The sequence below is a fragment of the Pezoporus wallicus genome, unplaced genomic scaffold, assembly GCF_028554395.1.
Source record: "Pezoporus wallicus isolate ANWC-B61680 ecotype Strahan unplaced genomic scaffold, APGP_CSIRO_Pwel_v1 contig_9630, whole genome shotgun sequence".
NCBI lineage: Eukaryota > Metazoa > Chordata > Aves > Psittaciformes > Psittacidae > Pezoporus > Pezoporus wallicus.
The window spans coordinates 18,783-34,675 of record NW_026638007.1 but is presented as its reverse complement, the minus strand read 5'-3'; the positions used below and the strand labels follow the sequence as shown (position 1 = coordinate 34,675).

General features: G+C 55.7%; 1 protein-coding gene and 1 long non-coding RNA gene across 2 annotated transcripts; one reads left to right on the top strand and one right to left on the bottom strand.

The window, feature by feature from the left end:
- The first annotated feature begins 225 nt into the window (after positions 1-225).
- Positions 226-6,552, top strand: LOC130598853 (uncharacterized). The gene is made up of 6 exons (XR_008972100.1): positions 226-290; positions 1,905-1,937; positions 4,461-4,535; positions 5,398-5,431; positions 6,398-6,432; positions 6,543-6,552. It is a non-coding gene; the product is annotated as an uncharacterized LOC130598853 (long non-coding RNA).
- Positions 6,553-8,191: 1,639 nt separating this feature from the next.
- Positions 8,192-15,338, bottom strand: LOC130598851 (uncharacterized). Its single transcript, XM_057408707.1, has 8 exons — positions 15,234-15,338; positions 14,049-14,180; positions 12,760-13,041; positions 10,566-10,679; positions 9,781-9,837; positions 9,289-9,411; positions 8,336-8,452; positions 8,192-8,242 (listed from the first exon to the last, which is right to left on the bottom strand). Exons 1-8 carry the CDS (start codon positions 15,336-15,338, stop codon positions 8,192-8,194), a joined length of 981 nt encoding a protein of 326 aa, XP_057264690.1.
- Between the last annotated feature and the right edge of the window lie 555 nt (positions 15,339-15,893).

Sequence of the window (15,893 nt, the reverse complement as noted above, 5' to 3'; positions counted from 1 at the left end):
AAAGCGGTTTTGGGGTGATTTAAAGCGTTTTGGTCTGCTTTCAACCATTTTTAAGCTGATTTAAAGCGGGTTTGGCTGTTTTAGATCATTTTTAGGCTAACTTAAAGCGTTTTTGACTGCTTTAAAGCGTTTTTTGGCTGCTTTAAACCGTTTTTAGGCCGATCCAAGCCGTTTTGGGGCCGTTTTACAGCGTTTCTGGGTGGTCCCCCCGCTGCCGCATCGCTCCGGTACCGAGTGGAGCCGAAGGGAGCCGAGAGCCATGGCGACCCCTACGGAGGCAGCTATGGGGGGTACGGGCGCTATGGGGCGCTATGGGGCTCTATGGGGCGCTATGGGGCGCTATGGGGTGCTATGGGGCTCTATGGGGCCCGATGGGTGCAGGATACAGGTGGGTGCAGGGTGGATGCTGAGGGATGAAGGATGCAGGGAGGGATGCTATGGGGTGCAGGATGGGTGCTATGGGGTGCTAATGGCTGCTATGGGGTGCTGGGGGGGGTGGGTGCTGGATGGATGCTGAGGGGTGAAGGATGCAGGGGAGGATGCTATGGGGTGCTATGGAGCGCTATGGGTGCTAATGGGGCTCTATGGGGTGCTAGTTGTTGCTATGGGGTGCTATGAGTGCTATGGGGCGCTATGGGGAGGTGGGTGCAGGATGGATGCTGAGGGGTGAAGGATGCAGGGAGGGATGTATGGGGTGCAGGATGGGTGCTATGGGGTGCTAGGGGTGCTAATGGGGCTCTAGGGGGTGCTATGGCTGCTATGGGGTGCTAATGGGGCTCTGGGGGGGCTCTGGGGATGCTATAGGGTGCTGGGTGCAGGATACAGGTGGATGCTGATGGGGACGTGATGCGGGGGGATGCTAGGGGTGCAGGATGGGTGCTATAGGGTGCTATGGGGATGCAGGATAGGTGCTATGGGGTGCTAAAGGGTGCTATGGGGTGCTAATGGGTGCTATGGGGTGCTAATGGGTGCTATGGGACGCTATGGGGATGCAGGATGGGTGCTATCGGGTGTTTGGTGCAGGATACAGGTGGGTGCAGGGTGGGTGCAGGGTGATGCAGCATGCAGGGCGGATGCTATGGGGCGCAGGAGGGGCGCTATGGGGTGCTATGGGGTGCAGGATGGGTGCTACGGGGATGCTAACGGGGTGCTGGGTGCAGCATACAGGTAGGTGCAGGATGGATGCTATAGGGTACTATGGGGCGCTATAGGCTGCTATTGGGGTGCTACAGGCTGCTATTGGGGTGCTATAGGCTGCTATTGGGGTGCTATAGGCTGCTTATTGGGTGCTACGGGGGCTATGGGGGGCTATAGGGTGCTATGGGGATCCTAATGGGGTGCTGGGTGCAGGATACAGGTGGGTGCAGGATGGATGCTATAGGGTGCTATAGGGCGCTATAGGCTGCTATTGGGGTGCTATAGGCTGCTTAGGGGGTGCTATAGGCTGCTATGGGGTGCTATAGGCTGCTTATTGGGTGCTATGGGGGGCTATAGGGTGCTATGGGGATGCTAATGGGGTGCTGGCTGCAGGATACAGGTGGGTGCAGGATGGATGCTATGGGGCGCTATAGGCTGCTAATGGGGTGCTATAGGCGGCTATTGGGGGGCTATAGGCTGCTACTGGGGTGCTATAGGCTGCTATTGGGGTGCTATGGGGGCTATAGGGTGCTATTGGGGCTATAGGGTGCTATGGGCTGCAGGATGGATGCTGGGGTGGGGGGGGCAGGATACAGGTGGGTACCGGATGGATGCTATGGGGCGCTATGGGGCGCTATGGGGCGCTATGGGCTGCGCGGCCCCGCACTGCGCGTTGCGCTGCGGCTGCGCCCGCATCGGGGGGGGGGGATTGATCCCAGCCCCATCCCATGGGATCCCCCCCCCATTCCCATCCCCCCCCCCTCCAGAAGCCGCTCGGGCCAAGGACCCCTTTAACTACGGTGAGATATGGGGGGGCCATAGGGGTGTATGGGGTGCTATGGGGTGTATGGGGGGGCCATAGGGGTGTATGGGGTGCTATGGGGTGTATGGGGGTGCTATAGGGGTGTATGGGGGTGCTATAGGGGTGTATGGGGGTGCTATAGGGGTATATGGGGGTGAAATAGAGGAGTATGGGGGTGCTATAGGGGTGTATGGGGGTGCGGTATATGGGGGTGTTATAGGGGTGTATGGGGGGGCCATAGGGGTGTATGGGGGTGCTATGGGGTGCTATAGGGGTGTATGGGGGTGCTATAGGGGTGTATGGGGGTGCTATAGGGGTATATGGGGGTGTTATAGGGGTGTATGGGGGTGCTATAGGGGTATATGGGGGTGCTATAGGGGTGTATGGGGGTGCTATAGGGGTGTATGGGGGTGCTATATGGGTATATAGGGGTGCTATAGGGGTGTATGGGGTGCTATAGGGGTATATGGGGGTGCTATAGGGGTGTATGGGGGTGCTATAGGGGTGTATGGGGGTGCTATAGGGGTGTACGGGGGTGCTATGGGGGTGCTATGGGGGTGCTATAGGGGTGTATGGGGGAGCTATAGGGGTGTATGGGGGTGCTATAGGGGTATATGGGGGTGCTATAGGGGTGTATGGGGGGGCTATAGGGGTGTATGGGGGTGCTATAGGGGTATATGGGGGTGCTATAGGGGTGTATGGGGGTGCTATAGGGGTATATGGGGGTGCTATAGGGGTATATGGGGGTGCTATGGGGGTGCTATGGGGGTGCTATAGGGGTGTATGGGGGTGCTATGGGGTGTATGGGGGTGCTATAGGGGTATATGGGGGTGCTATAGGGGTGTAAGGGGGTGCTAAAGGGGTGTACCATAGGGGTGTATGGGGGTGCTATAGGGGTGTATGGGGGTGCTATAGGGGTGTATGGGGGTGCTATAGGGGTATATGGGGGTGCTATAGGGGTGTATGGGGGTGCTATAGGGGTGTATGGGGGTGCTATAGGGGTGTACGGGGGTGCTATAGGGGTATATGGGGGTGCTATAGGGGTGTATGGGGGTGCTATGGGGTGCTATAGGGGTGTATGGGGGTGTTATAGGGGTGTATATGGGGGTGCTATAGGGGTGTATGGGGGTGCTATAGGGGTGTATGGGGGTGCTATTGTGGTATATGGGGGGCCCATAGGGGAGTATTTGGGGTGCAGAGAGGAGTTTTGGGGGACTTTGGATGATTTTGGGGTGGTTTTGGTGTGTTTTGGGTAATTTTGGTTTCTTTTTTGGTGTTTTGGGGTGATTTTGGTTTGTTTTGGGGGTGATTTGGGGTTGGAGTGATTTTGGGGTGATTTTGTGTGGCTTTGGGTGTTTTAGGGTGATCTGGGCTGGTTTTGGGTAATTTGGGGGTGATTTTGGGTGATTTCGAAAGGTTTGGGGTGGTTTTGGGTAGATTTTGAATGGTTTGGTTGATTTTGGGTTGATTTCAGGCGTTTTGGGGGTGTTTCTGAGTTGATTTTAGGCGGTTTGGGGTTAATTTCGGGGGGGGGAGGTGGTTTTGGTTGATTTTGGGTTAATTTCGGGTGTTTTTGTGCCTTTTTCAGTTGATTTCGGCGGTGTTCGGTCATTTTGGGGTGATTTCGGGCGGTTTTGGTTTTATTTCGGGTGATTTTGGTTGGTTTTGGTTTAATTTTGGGTGATTTTCCCTGATTTTGGGTTAATTTCGGGCTGTTTTGGGAAATTTTGGGTTGATTTCGGGTGCTCTGTGTTATTTTCGGGAGTTTTAGGGGTGGTTTGGGGCTGATTTCGGCTGGTTTGGGGGTGATTTTGGGTTAATTTCGGGTGGTTTTGGGGTTAATTCCGGGTGGTTTTGGGTTGAATTCGGGTGGATTGGGTTGAATTTGGGTGTTTTGGGGTCATTTTGGGTGGATTTCGTCTGTTTTGGGGGTGGTTTTGGGTTGATTTTGAGCAGTTTTGGGTTGATTTCGGGTGTTTGGGTTTTTTTGGGTGTTGATTTCGGGTGGTTTTGGGTTGATTTCGGGTGTTTTTGGGTTGATTTCGGGTGTTTTTGGGTTGATTTCGGGTGTTTTTGGGTGGATTTCAAGTGTTTTGGGGGTGGTTTTGGGTTGATTTCGGGTGTTTGGGGTTTTTTGGGTGTTGATTTCGGGTGTTATTGGGTTGATTTTTGGTGTTTTTGGGTTGATTTCGGGTGTTTTTGGGTTGATTTCGGGTGTTTTGGTGGTGTTTTTGGGTTGATTTCGGGTGTTTTTGGGTTGATTTCGGGTGTTTTGGTGGTGTTTTTGGGTTGATTTTTGGTGTTTTTGGGTTGATTTTGGGTGTTTTTGGGTTGATTTTGGGTGTTTTTGGGTTGATTTCTGGTGTTTTTGGGTTGATTTCAGGTGTTTTGGGGGTGGTTTTGGGTTGATTTCGGGTGTTTTTGGGTTGATTTCGGGTGTTTTTGGGTTGATTTTTGGTGTTTTGGGGTTGATTTTTGGTGTTTTTGGGTTGATTTTGGGTGTTTTTGGGTCTCCCCACAGATTACGAGTCCCTGCGCCTGGCGGGGTTGGTTCTCGCCATCGTCATGTTCGTGCTCGGGGTCCTCATCGCGCTCAGTGAGTGCCCCCCGCCCCAAAACACCCCCAAAATCAGCCCAAAACACCCCAAAATCAGGTCAAAACACCCCAAAATCAGCCCAAAACACCCAAAAACAGCCCAAACCCGCCCCAAATGCCCCCAAACCAGCCAAAAATCAGCCCCAAATACACCAAAATCAGCCCAAAACGCCCCAAAACCACCCCTAAACCATCCCAGAATAGCAAAATTACCCCCAAAACAACCTAAAACACCCCGAAATACCCCAAAATCAGCAGAAAAAGCCCCCCAAAACCACCCCAAAACAGCTCAAAACGGCCCCAAACACCGAAAAATACCCACAAAACAGCCAAAATCAGCCCCAAATACCCACAAAACAGCCAAAAATCAGCCCAAAATACCCCAAAATAGCCACAAAACAGCCAAAAATCAGCCCAAAATACCCCAAAATAGCCAGAAAACGCCAAAAATCAGCCCAAAATACCCCTAAACCAGCCCAAACCCACCCAAAACAGCCCCAAATACCCCCAAAACACTCCAAAACATGCCTAAAATGGCCTAAAATGGCCCCAAACCAGCCCAAACCAGCCCAAAATTGCCCAAACACCACTGAACCAGCCCAAAACGCCCTAAACTGCCCCAAAACGCTAAGAAACGCCCCCGAACCCACCCAAAACACCCTAAAGGGCCCTAAAATGCCCCAAAATGCCCCAAAATGCCCCAAACCACCCCAAAACGCCCGAGAACACCACAAAGCTGCCCCAAAACACCCCAAAATGCCCTAAAACGCCCCCAAACGCCAACTTCAACCCAAAATGCCCCCAAACCGCCCCAAAATGCCCCAAATCCGCCCCATTTTGGGTTCTTTTTCTGCCCCCCCAGGTAAGAAGTTCAAGTGCAAAAAGGCGGAGCCAAGGTAAGACCCCGATAGTGAGAACCCCCCCCATAGACCTTGATAATGGGAACCACCCCACAGACCCCGATAATGAGAACCACCCCATAGACCCTGATAATGGGAACCCCCCCCATAGACCCCCATAAAGGGACCCCCCTCCCCATAGACCCCGATAATGGGAACCACCCCATGGACCCCCATAATGTGAACCCCCCATAGACCCCGATAATGAGAACCCCCCCATAGACCCCCATAATGTGAACCCCCCCATAGACCCCGATAATGAGAACCCCCCATAGACCCCCATAATGGGAACCACCCCCCCACAGACTCCGATAATGGGACCAGCCCCATAGACCCCAATAATGGGAACCCCCCCATCGACCCCCATAATAGAACCCCCACCCCATAGACCCCGATAAGGGGAACTCCCCCATAGACCCCGATAATGAGAACCCCCCCCACAGACCCCGATAATGGGAACCCCCGCATAGACCTCGATAATGAGAACCCCCCCCATAGACCCCGATAATGGAAAACCCCCATAGACCCCCATAATGGGACCCCCCCCATAGACCCCGATAATGAGAACCCCCCCATACACTGACCCCGACAATGAGAAGCCCCCCATAGACCCTGATAATGGGAACCCCCCCCATAGACCCCGATAATGGGAACCCCCGCATAGACCCCCGTAATGGGAACCCCCCCATAGACCCCGATAATAAGAACCCCCCACCCCATAGACCCCGATAATGGGAACCCCCCCATAGACCCCCATAATGGGAACCCCCCCATAGACCCCCATAATGGGACCCCCCCATAGACCCCCATAATAGAACCCCCACCCCATAGACCCCCATAATAGAACCCCCACCCCATAGACCCTGATAATGGGAACCACCCCCCATAGACCCCGATAATGAGACCCCCCCCATACACTGACCCCCCCCATATTGGGGTCCCCCATTGCCCCCCCTTTTACAGCCCCCCGGACCCCCGGCAGCCGACCAAGACCCCCAGTAAGTGCCACCAATGGGGGGGGGGGGGGGGGGCAAGGTTTTGGGGTGAATTAAAGCGATTTTGGGTCTCTATAATGCCCCCCCCCCCCCATTGACCTCCTCTTTCCCAGCAGCCCCCGCCCCCCCCCCCCATGTTAATGAATGGGGATGGGGGGAGGGGGGGATTTGGGGGTGTCCCCCCCCCCCACGGAGCCAAGGACACCCCAATGGGGGGCACCCATTGTGGGGACCCCCCCCACCCAAAGAGGGGACCCCCCCCCAGCACCCATTATAAGGGGGGGGTGCCCCAAAAGTGGGTGCCCCCCCCCCATAATTGCACCTTGCACGCGAGGGGACCCCCCCATAGCACCCCAATATTGGGACCCCCCACCCCATAGGACCCCCCTATAGACCCCAATGGGACTGCCCCATATGGGACCCCCCCACAGCACCCCAATATTGGGACCCCCCACCCCATAGGACCCCCCATAGCACCCATAGGAGACCCCCGCCCCATAGCACCCCAATATTGGGTCGCCCCCCCCATAGCACCCATATGAGAACCCTGCCCCATAGCACCCCAATATTGGGACCCCCCACCCCATAGCACCCCCCTATAGACCCCAAGGGGACTGCCCCATATGGGACCCCTCCCATAGCACCCATAGGAGACCCCCCCCATAGCACCCCAATTTTGGGTACCCCTACCCCGTAGCACCCCAATATTGGGTCCCCCCCACCCCATAGCACCCATATGAGACCCCCGCCCCATAGCACCCCAATATTGGGTCCCCCCACCCCATAGCACCCATATGAGAATCCCGCCCCATAGCACCCTAATTTTGGGTCCCCCCACCCCATAGCACCCCAATATTGGGTACCCCCACCCCATAGCACCCATATGAGACCCCTGCCCCATAGCACCCCAATTTTGGGTCCCCCCACCCCATAGCACCCCAATATTGGGTCCCCCCACCCCATAGCACCCATATGAGACCCCCGCCCCATAGCACCCCCATATTGTTACCCCCCCATTGTCCCCCCCCATAGGCCCCCCTCAATGGGACCCCTCCACAATGGGGGGGTCCCATTGGGGGGGGGGGGAGGTTTTGGGGTCCCCCCCCAATAAAGGATCTGTTTGGTAACCGCCGCTAGGGGGCGCTGCGTCCGGGGGCGGGGCTTAAGGGGAAAGGGGCGGGGCTTAAGGTGCCCTATTGGGAGTAATGGTCTATAATGGGATGTACTGGGTTATACTGGGTTATACTGGTCCATACTGGGCTATACTGGTCCATAATGGGATGTACTGGTCCATACTGGGCTATACTGGGTTATACTGGGTTATACTGGTCCATACTGGGTTATACTGGTCCATAATGGGATGTACTGGTCCATACTGGGCTATACTGGGTTATACTGGTCCATACTGGGCTATACTGGTCCATACTGGGCTATACTGGGTTATACTGGCCCACACTGGGATGCACTGGTCCATACATAGCACCCTATAGAGCCCTATAGCACCCTATGGTACTCCATAGAGCCCTATAGCACCCTATAGCACCCCATGGAGCCCTGTAACACCCAATAGCACCCATAGAGCCCTATAGCGCCCCATAGAGCCCCATAACATCCTATAGCACCCCATAGAGCCCCATAACACCCTATAGCACCCCATAGAGCCCCATAGCACCCTATAAGGCCCCATAGAGCCCCACAACACCCTATAGCGCCCCATAGACCTTTATTGAGGGGCGGAGCCAGAAGGGGGGCGTGGCCTCGCTTAAGCCCCGCCCCCCGACGCAGGAAGTGACGTCTGGTAGATCACAACGGGCTGGGGGGAGGGGGGCAAAGAGGGGGCGGGGTCAGGGTCGTGGCCACGCCCCCTTTTGGCCCCGCCCCATTCCCCTCCCCCCCCCGCACTCACCGGCCCCGCCCCCGCCTTTGGGCGCCCCCTGGCGGCCGCCACGGACCCGGTCACGGCGAGGGCGGCCCCGGCCGCCGCTGACGTCATCAGGAGCGCGTGCGCGCCCAGCAGCGCCCCCTGGCGGCGGGGATGGGTGAGGAACCCATAGGGACCCATAGAGACCCATAGAGACCCCATAGAGACCCATAGAGACCCATAGAGACCCCATAGGGACCCATAGAGACCCATAGAGACCCCATAGGGACCCATAGAGACCCATAGGGACCCATAGAGACCCATAGAGACCCATAGAGACCCATAGAGACACACAGAGACCCATAGAGACCCATAGAGACCCATAGAGACACATAGAGACCCATAGAGACCCCATAGAGACCCATAGAGACCCATAGAGACCCATAGAGACCCCATAGAGACCCATAGAGACCCATAGAGACCCATAGAGACCCATAGGGACCCCATAGAGACCCATAGAGACCCCATAGAGACCCACAGAGACCCATAGGGACCCATAGAGACCCCATAGAGAAACATAGAGACGCCATAGAGACCCAGAGACCCATAGGGACCCATAGAGACCCCATAGAGAAACATAGAGACCCATAGAGACCCATAGGGACCCCATAGAGACCCACAGAGACCCATAGGGACCCATAGAGACCCCATAGAGAAACATAGAGACCCATAGAGACCCATAGAGACCCCATAGGGACCCACAGGGACCCATAGGGACCCATAGAGACCCCATAGAGAAACACAGAGACCCTTAGAGACCCATAGAGACCCATAGAGAAACACTGAGATGCATAGAGACCAACAGAGACCCCATAGAGACCCATAGGGACCCATAGAGACACATAGAGACCCACAGAGACCCATAGGGACCCCACAGAGACCCACAGAGACCCATAGAGAAACACAGAGACCCACAGAGACCCCATAGCGCCCCCTACCTCGTGGGAGGGCCCCAGGTTGTAGCACGTGGGGCAGGTGTGGGGCAGGAGCAGCCCCTGCAGCCCCAGTGCCAGGAAGGAGCCGATGGAGGCCACGACCCCCAGGGCCAGCGCTGCCCGCGCCTATGGGGCAGCCCCACACGTGAGCCTATGGGGCACTCTATGGGTCACACCCCCCCCCAGGTCACCTGCCCCACATCGTGTCCCATAGCCAAGCCATATCACCCCACCGTACCCTACAGCATCCCATAGTGCCCCACAGCACTCTATAGTGCCCCATAGCTGCCCCATAGCCACTTGATAGCTGCCCCATAGGCAGGCCATAGCACCCCGTAGCTGCCCCATAGCTAGCCCATAGCACCCCACAGCTGCCCCATAGCTAGCCCATAGCACCCCACAGCTGCCCCACAGCCAACACATAGCATGCCATATCTGCCCCATAGCCAGCCCATAGCACCCCACAGCTGCCCCATAAGTGTTCCCCCCACTCACCAGCCCCACAGAGGGCCTCTGCGCCATCGCTACCAGCACCGCCCCCGACACCATCAGCTGGGGGGGCAGATGTGGGTCACGCTCTGCCCCATAAGTGGGGCCCACCCCGTAAGTGCTCCCCCCGGTCCAATATGAGCCCACCCTTCCCCATAGCACCCCATATAAGTGCCCTGTAAGTGTCCACCACCCCATAACCACCCCCTGCCCCATAACCACCCCATAACCCCACCCCTCAATTCCACCCCACAACCACCCCCTCTGTCCCATAAGTGCTCCTCTGCCCCACAACTGCCCCCCCGCCCTGTAAGTGCCCCCTCTGCCCCATAAGTGCCACCCCTGCCCCACAAGTGCCCCCTCAGCCCAAGTGCCCCCCATCAACCCCATAAGAGCCCCCCCTCCTCCCCACAAGTGTTCCCCCTCTGCCCCACAAGTGTTCCCCCTCTGCCCCACAAGTGTTCCCCCTCTGCCCCACAAGTGCCCTCCTGCCCCACAAGTGTTCCCCCTCTGCCCCACAAGTCCCCCTCCTGCCCCACAAGTGTTCCCCCTCTGCCCCACAAGTGTTCCCCCTCCTGCCCCACAAGTGCCCTCCTGCCCCACAAGTGCCCTCCTGCCCCACAAGTGTTCCCCCTCCTGCCCCACAAGTGTTCCCCCTCCTGCCCCACAAGTGTTCCCCCTCTGCCCCACAAGTGTTCCCCCTCCTGCCCCACAAGTGCCCTCCTGCCCCACAAGTGTTCCCCCTCCTGCCCCACAAGTGCCCTCCTGCCCCACAAGTGCCCCCCCCTCACCACGGCTCCTGCCCCTATGGGGGCCCCGAGCTCCGCCCCCACCGGGTGCTGCAGGGCCACGAACAGCCCCGCCCCCAGCGCGCACTGCAGCGCCCCCAACAGGAGCTGGGAAACCTGCGGGGACCCAGAGGGACCCATAGAGACCCATAGAGACACATAGAGACCCATAGAGACCCATAGAGACCCATAGAGACACATAGGGACCCATAGAGACCCATAGAGACCCATAGACCCATAGAGACACATAGAGACACATAGGGACACATAGGGACACATAGAGACACGTAGAGACCCATAGAGACCCATAGAGACACATAGAGACCCCATAGGGACCCATAGAGACCCATAGAGACCCATAGGGACCCATAGAGACCCATAGGGACCCATAGAGACCCATAGAGACCCATAGGGACCCATAGAGACCCATAGAGACCCATAGAGACACATAGAGACCCATAGAGACCCCATAGGGACCCACAGAGACCCATAGAGACCCATAGAGACCCATAGAGACACATAGAGACACATAGAGACCCATAGAGACCCATAGAGACCCATAGAGACCCATAGAGACACATAGAGACCCATAGAGACCCATAGAGACACATAGAGACACATAGAGACCCCATAGGGACCCATAGAGACCCATAGGGACCCATAGAGACCCATAGAGACACATAGAGACCCATAGAGACCCTTAGAGACACATAGAGACACATAGAGACCCCATAGGGACCCATAGGGACCCATAGAGACCCATAGAGACCCTTAGAGACACATAGAGACCCCATAGGGACCCATAGAGACCCATAGAGACCCATAGAGACACATAGAGACACATAGGGACACATAGGGACACATAGAGACACGTAGAGACCCCATAGGGACCCATAGAGACCCATAGAGACCCATAGGGACCCATAGAGACCCATAGAGACCCATAGAGACCCATAGAGACCCATAGGGACCCATAGAGACCCATAGAGACACATAGGGACCCATAGAGACCCATAGAGACCCATAGGGACCCATAGAGACCCTTAGAGACACATAGAGACACATAGAGACCCCATAGGGACCCATAGAGACCCATAGAGACCCATAGAGACCCATAGAGACACATAGAGACACATAGGGACACATAGAGACACGTAGAGACCCCATAGGGACCCATAGAGACCCATAGAGACCCCATAGGGACCCATAGAGACCCATAGAGACCCATAGAGACCCATAGGGACCCATAGAGACCCCATAGAGACCCATAGAGACCCATAGAGACCCATAGAGACACATAGAGACACATAGAGACCCACAGAGACCCATAGAGACCCATAGAGACCCATAGAGACCCATAGAGACCCCATAGAGACCCATAGAGACCCCATAGAGACCCATAGAGACCCATAGAGACCCCATAGAGACCCATAGAGACCCATAGAGACCCATAGAGACCCCATAGAGACCCATAGAGACACATAGGGACCCATAGAGACCCATAGAGACCCATAGAGACCCATAGAGCCCCATAGCGCCCCATAGAGACCCATAGAGACCCATAGAGACCCATAGAGACCCATAGAGACCCATAGAGACCCATAGAGACCCATAGAGACCCACAGGGACCCATAGAGACCCCATAGAGACCCATAGAGACCCATAGGGACCCATAGAGACCCATAGAGACCCATAGAGACCCATAGAGACCCCATAGAGACCCATAGAGACCCCATAGAGACCCCATAGAGACCCATAGAGGCCCCATAGAGACCCCATAGAGACCCCATAGAGACCCATAGAGGCCCCATAGAGACCCCATAGAGACCCATAGAGACCCATAGGGACCCATAGAGACCCATAGGGACCCATAGAGACCCACAGAGACACATAGAGACCCATAGAGACCCCATAGAGACCCATAGAGACCCCACAGAGACCCATAGAGACCCATAGAGACCCATAGAGACCCATAGGGACCCATAGAGACCCACAGAGACACATAGAGACCCATAGAGACCCCATAGAGACCCATAGAGACCCCACAGAGACCCATAGAGACCCATAGAGACCCATAGAGACCCATAGAGACCCCACAGAGACCCACAGAGACCCATAGAGACCCCATAGAGACCCATAGAGACCCATAGAGACCCATAGAGACCCACAGCACCCCATAGCCCCCTCCCCCACTCACCCCCACCGCCAGGGGCTCCCCCCCCAACTTCCGGTCCCCTCCCCCCCCCGGCAGGACCCGGGTCAGGAGCGCGACCCCCCCCGTGGCGCCTTCTCCCTCCATGGCCCCGCCCCCTCCTTGGCCCCGCCCCCTCCCGCACACCCGGATGCGCCCCGCCCCTTTTTGGCGCCAAAAGGACTCGATGTCGTCATCACCTCCGCGTTTTAAGGTGGAAAAGGGGGAATTCGGGGGCGAGAAGCGAATGCCCCCCCCCTCCCCCCCCGTTTTGGGCTGAAAACGCCGCTTTTTGGGTCAAAAACTGCTGTGGGTATCAAATTTATGCGTTTTCACAGCGAAATCCAGCGTTTCCCAACGTTTTTGGGCTGAAAACGCCGCTTTTTGGGTCAAAAAAGAGCCTTGGTGTCAAATTTATTCATTTTCACAGCGAATTCCGGCGTTTCCCAACGTTTTTGGGCTGAAAACGCCGCTTTTTGGGTCAAAAGCGGGTCTGGGTATCAAATCGATGCGTTTTCGCAGCGAAATCCAGCGTTTCCCAACGTTTTTTGGGGTGAAAACAGCGTTTTTAGGTCAAATCCCCCCCGCGAGGTCGCGTTTTGGGTTAAAAACCTGTCATTTTGGGGCCGGGGATCGATTGGGTTCTGCCCCACCCCCAAAACCTCCGATTTTGGGGCAAAGGTTTCGGTGTGGATGAAGTTGAACCCAGTTTGGGGCGAATTTGGGTAAATTTGGGCGGGTTTAGGTGAATTTGGGCGTTTTGGGTTAAATTTGCGTGTTTTGGGGGTAAATTTTGGCATTCTTGGGGTGGATTTGGGCGTTTTGGGGACAAATTTGGGCGTTTTTTGTCAGATTTGGGCAGTTTTGGGGTGTTTTAGGGCGGTTTTGGGGTGAAAACCGGTGGTTTTGGGGCACAGGTCGCTTCGTTGCCAAATTCCCTTTGGGAACGGGGCGGGGGCTTGAGGGGGAAGGTGAATTTTGGGGTTAAAAACCATTCTTTAGGGTCCAAACGGCCACAAAATGAAGATTTTTGGGACAAAAAGCAGCATTTGGGGGCTAAAAGCAACATTTTGGGGTTAAAAGCAGCATTTTGGGGGCTAAAAGCAGCATTTTTGGGGCTAAAAGCAACATTTTGGGGCTAAAAGCAACATTTTGGGGCTAAAAGCAACATTTTGGGGCTAAAAGCAACATTTTGGGGGCTAAAAGCAGCATTTTGGGGCTAAAAGCAACATTTTGGGGCTAAAAGCAACATTTTGGGGCTAAAAGCAGCATTTTGGGGGCTCGGGACCCCCAACAACGGCCACGCGGGGCCCCCCCATGGTGGTGATGGCGGGGGGGGGCCAGATGATGTAGGTGGTGGTGACGGCGAGCGGCGGTGACGTCATCGGCGACGTCATCGGTGATGTCATCGACGGGCAGCAGCTGGGCTGCAAAGGGGAGGTGTGAGAGGTGGCCCCCAAGGAAACAACCCAAATTCACCCCAAAAACACACAAATTCACCCCAAAACCGCCCAAATTCACCCCAAAAACACACAAATTCACCCCAAAACCACACAAATTCAACCCAAAACCACACAAATTCACCCCAAAACCACACAAATTCAACCCAAAACCGCCCAAATTCACCCCAAAAACACACAAATTCACCCCAAAACCACACAAATTCACCCCAAAGCCGCCCAAATTCACCCCAAAAACACACAAATTCACCCCAAAACCGCCCAAATTCACCCCAAAACCGCCCAAATTCACCCAAAACCGCCCAAATTCACCCCAAAACCACCCAAATTCACCCCAAAACCACACAAATTCACCCAAAAACCGCCCAAATTCAACCAAAAACTGCCCAAATTTACCTCAAAATGCCCAAATTCACCCCCAAACCTCACAATTTCACCTCCCAAATGCCCAATTTCATTCCAACACGCTCAAATTTACCCCAGAAACACTGAAATTCACCCCCGAAACGCCCAATTTCACCTTCGAACTGCCCAAATTTCCCTGAAAACAGCCAAATTCACCCCCAAACCCCCCAAATTCACCCCCAAACCCCCCAAATTCCCCCCAAACCCCCCAAATTCACCCCCAACCCCCCAAATTCCCCCCAAACCCCCCCAAATTCCCCCCAAACCCCCCCAAATCCCCCAAATTCACCCCAACCCCCCCAAATTCCCCCCCAACCCCCCCAAATTCCCCCCCAACCCCCCCAAATTCACCCCCAAACCCCCCAAATTCACCCCCAACCCCCCCAACCCCCCCAAATTCACCCCCAAACCCCCCAAATTCCCCCCAAACCCCCCAAATTCCCCCCAAACCCCCCAAATTCCCCCCAAACCCCCCAAATTCACCCCCAACCCCCCCAAATTCACCCCCAAACCCCCCCCTTCACCCCAACCCCCAAATTCCCCCCAACCCCCCAAAAGCGCCCCCAAACCCCCCCCAAATTCCCCCCACCCCCCCAAATCCCCCCCGTTCCGTACCTTGCAGGGGCACCCGCAGGGCTTCTGGCGCTGCCGCCGCTGACCCCGACCTTGACCCCGACCTTGACCCCGTCTGCGACCCCGGCACCGGCACAAGCGCCCCATGGCCCCCCCCACCTGCGGCCCCGACACCCCCGTCACCAAAACCGACCCAAAAACACCCCCAAATAGCCCCAAAACACCCTTAAACCACCCCAAAATAGCCCCAAAACACGCCTAAATACCCTTAAAACACCCCAAAACACCCCCAAATAGCCCCAAAACACCCCCAAATAGACCCAAAACACCCCAAAATAGCAACCAAACACCCCAAAATAGCCCCAAAACACCCCAAAATACCCTTAAAACACCCCAAAACACCCCAAAATAGCCCCAAAACACCCCCAAATAGACCCAAAACACCCCAAAATACCCCGACCCCCCCCAAATTGCCCCAAAATACCCCCCAAACACCCCAATAGCCCTAAACCCCCCGAAATACCCTAAACCACCCCAAAACACCCCAAAATACCCCTAAACCCCCCCAAAATACACTTCAACCACCCCCAAATACCCCAAAATACCCTGAAACACCCCAAAATACCCTTAAAACACCCCACAACCCCCCCAAATAGCCCCAAAATACGCCCAAAACACAATAGCCCTAAACCCCCCCAAATA

Excerpts from the sequence above, each read along its gene's own strand:
- LOC130598851 (XM_057408707.1), bottom strand. The coding sequence starts at position 15,338 with ATGGGGCGCTTGTGCCGGTGCCGGGGTCGCAGACGGGGTCAAGGTCGG. Across the intron at positions 14,181-15,233 it reads CCTGCGGGTGCCCCTGCAAG|CCCAGCTGCTGCCCGTCGAT; the intron begins GTACGGAACGGG and ends TCCCCTTTGCAG. Across the intron at positions 10,680-12,759 it reads GGGAGCCCCTGGCGGTGGGG|GTTTCCCAGCTCCTGTTGGG; the intron begins GTGAGTGGGGGA and ends GGGTCCCCGCAG.